We start from the raw sequence: 7,823 nt of genomic DNA, 5'->3' as shown, positions 1-7,823 counted from the left end.
GGTCAAATTGAGGACCTAGGGGTACGCGCACGCCCTGTAAACTGAGAGAGAGGAAGTAAGTTTTTTCCATCTGAACACTTTAATAGTTCCCGCCGCAACGCGCGGGGTTTTATCTAGTGGACATAACATCAATATTTGGAAAGATGCCTGGATCCCAAACTATGCCACTAGGGAAATTGTAACGCCTAAGGGAGGTAACCTGTTAACTAAGGTAGGTGATCTCATTGACCTTGTTTCCAATACTTGGGATGAAGACCTGGTATGATATGCAAGATTTCATTGTCTGAAATTATATAAAAGATGCTATATTCTCAGTTAGGTCAGCCTACTCTATGGAGTGGGATCACCAGTATGGAAGCAAATTAAAACACTCTAATGGAATGGGGCGAACCACAGTTAACTCTATTTGAAGCAAGATATGGAAATTAGCATGCCCAACAAAAGTAAAAAAATTCTTATGACGTAAGCTACATGGTACAAACCCGTGCAGGGTTACGCTAGCTAATAGACATATGAAGGTTTCACCCATCTGCCCAACTTGCTCTGAGGGCTTAGAAGATACAAAACATATACTTTTCCGATGTAGTAAAGCAAAGGAGGTCTGGGAAAGATTGGGACCGGACGATATTATTGAAAAAGCTTGCGAGGTTGACTGTGCAGGAGAGACGATGCTTGAGTACCTACTACTCCTACTAGATACAGATGTATGAATATTTGGTTACCACAATGTGCGTGAGATGATTGCTATTTCAGCTTGGTACCTATGGTAGGAAAGACGGAAGTTGGTACACAATAAAAAAAACTCAAAACGCAAGTCAGATTTCAATGGGGATTTTTGCCCTTACCACAAAATTTGTTAATGCATTATCTCCCAAGGCTTCTATGAAAAAGGAGGGTTGGTCTTACCCTCCCAGAGGTTTCATTAAACTTAACGTTGATGCTTCTTTTGATCACGAGTTTCTTAGGGGTACGATGGGAGCGGTCCTTAGAGATGACAAAGGCAAGTTTATTGCTGGAGGGAATGAGAAAATAGATTTTTGCTTGGATGTGTTGATGGCGGAGGGTTTAGCTCTCAAATTTAGTCTAACACTGGCGCAAAGGCAGGATGCAATCGCATTATCATAAAATTCGAACAATATGAAGGTGATTGATTCTATGAATGATGGAGGGCAGTCGACGGATGCGACGGCAGCAATATTCAAGGATTGTTTTCATTATGCATGTGATTTCGTTACTGTTAGATTTGAGCTAGATTTGAGCACTGTAATAAGGAAGCAAATAAAGCAGCTCATGCGCTTGCTAGATTAGCTAGATTTATTTGACTTCTGATTGGTTTGAGAAGCGTTTAAATGAAATTGAATGATCCTCGTAAACAATGTACTTCCTTTGTACCGTAATATATGTCGTTTTAGCAGCTCAAATTAAACTGCAAAAACGACATATATTATGGTACGGAGGGAGTACTACTTATAAAAAATGAATAAAGTTGGGGGTTTTCAAAAAAAAAAGAGGCTAGCAGCGATATGATGGTTGAAACCAAATCATACATATCTCATACATTACACTAGAATGAATGACAAAGAAGAACAAAACTATAATTCTTACCTGATACTAACCACAGGCTTAGCGGCATCTTCTTTTTTTGAACAGGGCGCATAACAGGAAATTAGCAGATTCTGTTACAGGAGACCGGGAAGGAGGGAAGGGAGTCCACGCACTGCCAGGAAACAAACTGTACACGCTCGTCATCGAAACGTGTACTAGGGGGCAAAAACCTGACAGCATTACATAGTTCCGCTTCGCATCATCTAAAATAGGATTTTTAATATTCTCGCCTAGGTTGTCTCGCTTCTGCTACTGTAACACGGATCTGTCTTCCATCCAAGTCCTGTGGACCAGGAAATAGAAAGTCATTTAGCACCACGCCGAAAGAACAATAATGAAGGGTCACAGGTGTAAGCAACCAGTTAAATGAGTGAAAACTCACAGAGCCGTCAAGATTAGATACTGCTTTCTCAACTTCATCACTAGTACCATATGTGACAAAACCAAATCCCCTTGACCTCCCACTCTCCCTGTCATAGATGACTCTGGCCCCCAAGACACTCCCTTGCTGATTGAACAAGTTTGCAAGAGCTGAGTCATCGACATTCCAAGAAAGATTACCCACATACACCCTATTGTCCCCACCACCGGGCCCACGTGAAGATTGCTGCCTGAATCCGCCTGATTGCTCTCTAAATCCTCTTGGTGAGGATTGGTCCTTGGGTGGTGGCGGCCCTGAATTCACCTTCAAACTTCTACCATCAAGCACCTGATTTTAGAGATGAGGTCAGCCAATTACTCAAGCATACAACTACACATCCTAGTATAGAAATTGTACAGTTAAGTCAAGCAACAAAAGCTAAACTAACTAACAATTTTATCTAAAACTCTGAACTGTATTTCTCAGTAAGAAACAAGAGGTTGGAACTGCAGAACCAAGGAGAAACAGAACAAGCTGAACCAATCAGTAAACATGTAAAAACATAACGAAAGTAGCTTACAAACAATAAAAGATGAAACAAGAGCACAAGAGCAGTAGCAGGTTAGAAACAATGCTTTTAAAGGCATAAATGAGTGCTCACATAGCCATTGAGCCGCTCAACTGCCTCCTCAACCTCTTCGACAGTAGACATAGTTACAAACCCAAATCCACGGCTACGTCCAGTCAATTTGTCACAGATAACCTGTGACAATAAAGCAAAGCAGTTAAGCATGCTACGATTTAAATTGGGCTATAGTGTTAAGTATCGTGATTAGATTGGAAACATAGGATAGACTAGAAAATATTCTGGCTTGTCTTGTGATCCAAGTAGATCATGTACTTCTACATATATGCCCATGAGGCTCAAAGAATAACAACAATTTCACCAATCCCTCTATCCCTTCTAACATGGTATCAGAATACCCCGATCCAAAACCCTAGCCATCGCCACCGCTTCCAGATCGCGTCGCCCCCGGGGCGGTCGATCTCCATGATCGCCACCGGGGGGCCGCGCCGCCCGTACCTAGGGTTCGTCCGCCGATCGCGTTGATTGGCTGCCCTGCGGAGTTTTTTTTCCGATCAATTGATCGGATTTTTCTCTCTCGCCAGTCATTTGATCGGTGTTCTTTTTTGGTTTTCCGATCTAAGAACGGTTTGCGTCGCCCACATCGTCCGTCGCCTTCGCGCAGTTGTACTCCAACGCTGGCCTCGATGACACCTGCCGCCGCTCGCGCTTCTGCGCTGGGCCGATGGCACGCACCGCATCGCCTGCCTCCCATGTGCCCGCGTCCCGTGCGCTGGCTACAGCGCCCTGTGCGTGGCTGGTTACTCGCCCGCCTGGAAGCTCGCACTAGGCCACCAAGCATGCTATTCCACGATGCATATGCATAGAGGTCTTGCTGATGTGTGTCTCGCTTGGTTGCGTGCCCATGCCACGTACGGCGCGCGATGCAACTCGTAGATATCTCGTCGTCCGCCGCATCTTCTTGATTTTGTTTGTCGCGTCTTCGGTCTGATAAACCGCATACACGCGTCTCCTTGGAATTTGTGAAGGTTGTCTCCAAGTACAGTGCCCTACACCGATTGAGCAACAGGCCACAGCTGCGTCGTCCCTTTGGACCACAGCTGCGTCGTCCCTTTGGACCGCAACATCGCCGCCCCATGGTTTTCCCCGCGGCTGCATCGTCCCGCGCGCTGCCGCTGCGTCGCCCTTTGGGCTGTAGTGCCGCGGCCCGCGGTCCATTGCCGTCCCGAGGCCGTTCGCTCCATCGGGCCGTAGCGAGCGTGGCACGCGGTCCATGTTGCCGCCCCATGGTTCTCCCCGCGGCTGCACCGACCCGCGCACTGCCGCTGCGTCGCCTCTTTGGGCCGTAGTGTTGCGGCCCGCTGTCCACCGCCGCCACGAGGCCGTTCGCTCCAGGCCGTCCCGTGGTTCCATCGACCCTCGCGCTGCCCCTGCGTCGCCCCATCGGGCTGTAGCAAGCGTGGCACGCGGTCCCTACCGCCGCCCTGAGGTCTTCCCCGCCATCGCCCTGACCCGCGTGTTGTCGCTGCGTCGCCCCTTCGGGCCGTACCGCCACAGCACGCGGTCCACTTCGTCGTCCACGCACGTCGACTTCCTTGTGGTATGTGCCACGCCACCTTCCTTCCGCGGGAACGCCACCGTCCGCGCCGGTCTCCCTCACGCTGTCAGGTTCTTCCTCGCCTACTTCGAGCACCGCCGTCGTGCTCCTAACCTAGCCGCCGCCGCCTCCTCAGGCCGCCGCCACTCTTCTTCCTGGTCCACGGCGACTACCTCGACATCGGCCACCCTGACTCGACATCCCTAGCACGGCTACCTCGACCATGGCTACACCATCCTATGCTCTCGGCTACATCGACATCGGCACAAAGGGCTACCGCCTTGCTTGAGCAACCTCGCCGGTTTCCACTCCAGCCACAGCTTCCGCAATCCATCGACCATTATGACTGTGTGTGTGTGGGGGGGGGGGGTCTGTCGGCTTACCTTCGGATTCTTCTCCAGTCTCACCGTCTGCATCGCTACCGTTGTGACTGCGGGGGATGTTGACTATCGTGATTAGATTGGAAACATAGGATAGACTAGGAAATATTCTGGCTTGTCTTGTACTCCAAGTCGATCATGTACTCCTATATATATGCCCACGAGGCTCAACGAATAACAACAATTTCACCAATCCCTCTCTATCCCTTCTAACATATAGGTCCGACGTTTCTGATCCGCCACGTGCAATAATCAATCAGAACAGATTGGAACTCCAAAAATGGGCACCCCAAGTACTAATTTGGCTTTTACCGAAAAAGGCTTTCGCCCCGCTTTATATATAAAGCAATGATCCAGAACAAACCGGTACAAACGCACGCCACCACAACACACGCACACACCCAAGGCAGGATACATAGGCAATGAGCGCAGCAACACCACCCCTATCATTACAAGAGCACCGCGAAGAGATGAAGCCTCATACGACGAACCATGGACTCCCAGGCGGCGCCTTCAGGTAGGTTACGACACCGAAGCGCCGCCGCCGCCCGATCTGAGGATCATAGTTTCCCTTGGAGCAACACAACAGGCAATGAGAGCCGCGACGACGCCTTCAAGAAGGGAACGAGCTTCGCCGCCGCCGGTCTGTCCGAAGACAGAGCAGGTTTTCACCCTGGCCAACATTCACCGCCACCGAATGCCACAACCCAGCTACCATGCCGCCCACACGGCCATGGCCATGCCCGCCCATATTACAACCGGGCAGCACCGAGCCACGGGCTCTGCCCAAGAGCACCGCGCTACCACCACCAGCCGCCCCCCCGGCATCCAAGACCTTGACACCTCCACACTCAAGACCCGGCGCTACCCCAACCAAAGGGATGAGCGGAAAGGCCCCGCCTTTTGCACCCCTGGACGGCCCCAAGCGCCGAGACCCAAAAGGCCGGCCAAAACTGGCCACCATCGACCCGTCCTGCTGCACCGGGCGCAAGACCGCCGGGGGAGGAAAGAGATCCCCGCCGCCGCCTACACCGACCGAGCTTTGCCCGGTGGCGCGTGTCGGCAGCGGCGGGGGGAGGGCGAGGAGGAGGACGGCGGCGGCGCGATTTAGGGTTCGCCCCTCCCGCTTGCAGCAGTGGGTCAGGACGAGGTGTATTTTATTTTAGGTTATGTTGGCAAGGCTTAGCTTTATTCACCAATTTATTAGCACATTCTTAGACATCATCAGCGTGTGAGGAAACACCAATACTTTTGTTAATAAACTTCTATGTTGCGCACGCTAGTACTGCTATAGGTATTCAGAAAAGGCCTAAAATTCCCTCAGTTGCACGCATGATTCCCCGTGAGCTAAATGTAAGGCACAAAAATACAGTAGTTAATAAGACACCAAACGACCAAACTATTTCTAATTTCACACACACGGGCCCTCAACTTCCCTGAAGTAGGAACATATCGTAGATATGAATCAGTGCCCAGAATGTAACGAGGCAACCAATGTATATAGTACCTCGACCATCTCGACGGAGCCAGCCTGCTCGAATAGGCCGGCTAGCTGGGCGCTGTCGACGCTGAAGGGGAGGTTGCCAACGAACACCCTTAGGTCCTCCGAGAACTCATGGGCGACCTCAGTCTCGACATGTGACGACACGGACACGGCCAAGGGCGCGAGCGGGTGCCTCCAGCCCGCGGAGGCGTGCGCACGGTGCAGCGGGGTCTTCGAGGGAAAGAATGCGGAGGGGGCCTGCTTAAATGAGGAGGAGGAGGTGGGGAGGGAGAGGAACTGGGGGGAGAGGGAGATGGAGAAGAGCGTGGCCGCCATAGGGAGGATTGGGTTGATCGTGTTTGGGGGGATAAGGTTTGAGTCGGGAGAGAATGCAGCTGAGGAGAGAACGACAAGTCGGGAGGGTTTTATATGGGAGGGGTACTCCTGCAGTCCTGCTTATCCCATAGTCAGATTCCTATATGAACCTGGGCTCAGCGATTTAGGAATTCTGGCCGTCCAATCTCTCCCTTGATGCGATCTGGTCCGTCGGATCTACCCCGGGATGAGCTCGGCCGTTGGATAAAATTGATAGATGGCGCAATGAGCAGTGATTTTGTTTTCTCACCTCACTATTTTGATCCTATGTCTCTGAATGATGGGTCCGCGTGGCTCATGGGCCACCTTTATCTGTGGCCGTGGCACGGAAACCGCTGGGTTCGGTCCTTCTGTCGGTGTTTTGGGATCGGGGTACCCAGATATGCCTGTCTACGGCCTACGGTGTGCCTCCCTCGACGGTCTGGTACGGCCCAGCGGCAAAGCCTCCAAGACAAGACCCTCGCGAGCCCCCCCCCCCCTCCCACCCTCCCGGCCTCGTGAGGAGAACAACAACAGGACCTCCAGAGGGGCGGCCTCCCCAGGTTGCCTATCAAGGAACAGAAATTTCTATGCAGGTATCCAGCCTCACGAGGCTGCGATGACGTGAGCCATGACGATCAAGGGCAGGCGGGCGCCAGCGGGCGCAGAGGAGGCAGTTTCCTCTTTGGTACTAAGGAGGCAAGGACAGACGCTGGTTCCGAGGAAATCCCTTTTCCAATTCGGTGCAACAAGACCAAGACCACGAGCTCGGTAGGACAGATGTCGTCGTCGAGCCCACCCCTACGCCTGGACTAGAAGCTTTGCAGGCGAAGACCACCTTACGTCAGGATTAGATGTACTTTCTGCCACCCTTTCAAATTGGCCACTGTGGGATCCCTTCCCGCCTATGTTTTGAGAGAAAAGGACCAAGGCCACTATAAATATAGGCTAGCGACCACCATAGAAGGGGATCCAAGGATTCGATCGGACCCCAGACCAATTCATCCTCACCACCAGAACCCTCACGAGGTTGCTCATCCACCGTACTAGTTCATCTTCAGCCTCCTTTGGAGGCCAATCCACCACAAAGCGAGAGTACGGTTTTACACCGCAAGGTGGCCCGAACCTGTATAAACTGACGTGTTCATATTCTTCCCCGCTTACGCGAACTCGACGAGGCTAGGCTGTGGGGTGGTGAACTTGGGACTTGAGCTGGTTGAGATCTTCGCACACGCCCTAGAGTTTGAACTTTTTTGGGTCTGCCGAGCCCCAAATCCGACATTTGGCGCGCCAGGTAGGGGCGTGTCGGAATCTTCCTTCCAATTCTGCTTTGTCTCCGCTTCATCGTCCCCATGGCCGACGCACGCCGAGTCCGCACCGAGTGCCCGGCTGCTAGCATCGCCCAGATGGCGCCCGTAGGCCACGGCGCCCCGCGCCGCTCTGCCTCTCTCGCAGCT

At 51.9% G+C, this 7,823-nt stretch overlaps 1 protein-coding gene across 1 annotated transcript; it reads right to left on the bottom strand.

Annotated features, from left to right (window-relative positions):
* Positions 1-1,524: 1,524 nt before the first annotated feature.
* LOC123092005 (RNA-binding protein CP29B, chloroplastic) lies at positions 1,525-6,418 on the bottom strand. Its single transcript, XM_044513645.1, has 4 exons — positions 6,037-6,418; positions 2,628-2,729; positions 1,988-2,314; positions 1,525-1,888 (listed from the first exon to the last, which is right to left on the bottom strand). The coding sequence occupies exons 1-4, from the start codon at positions 6,346-6,348 to the stop codon at positions 1,823-1,825; spliced, it is 807 nt and encodes a 268-aa protein (XP_044369580.1). The 5' UTR covers positions 6,349-6,418; the 3' UTR covers positions 1,525-1,822.
* Between the last annotated feature and the right edge of the window lie 1,405 nt (positions 6,419-7,823).

Source organism: Triticum aestivum, chromosome 4B, assembly GCF_018294505.1.
Source record: "Triticum aestivum cultivar Chinese Spring chromosome 4B, IWGSC CS RefSeq v2.1, whole genome shotgun sequence".
Taxonomy (NCBI): Eukaryota; Viridiplantae; Streptophyta; class Magnoliopsida; order Poales; family Poaceae; genus Triticum; species Triticum aestivum.
This window is presented reverse-complemented; position numbering and strand designations above follow the sequence as displayed.

What these genes read in the sequence shown, in the direction of transcription:
- LOC123092005 (XM_044513645.1), bottom strand. Translation starts at nt 6,348, where the DNA reads ATGGCGGCCACGCTCTTCTCCATCTCCCTCTCCCCCCAGTTCCTCTCC. An exon ending in GCTCCGTCGAGATGGTCGAG is followed by an intron (nt 2,730 to 6,036) that starts GTACTATATACA and finishes TTATTGTCACAG; the next exon opens with GTTATCTGTGACAAATTGAC. An exon ending in TATCTAATCTTGACGGCTCT is followed by an intron (nt 1,889 to 1,987) that starts GTGAGTTTTCAC and finishes CCTGGTCCACAG; the next exon opens with GACTTGGATGGAAGACAGAT.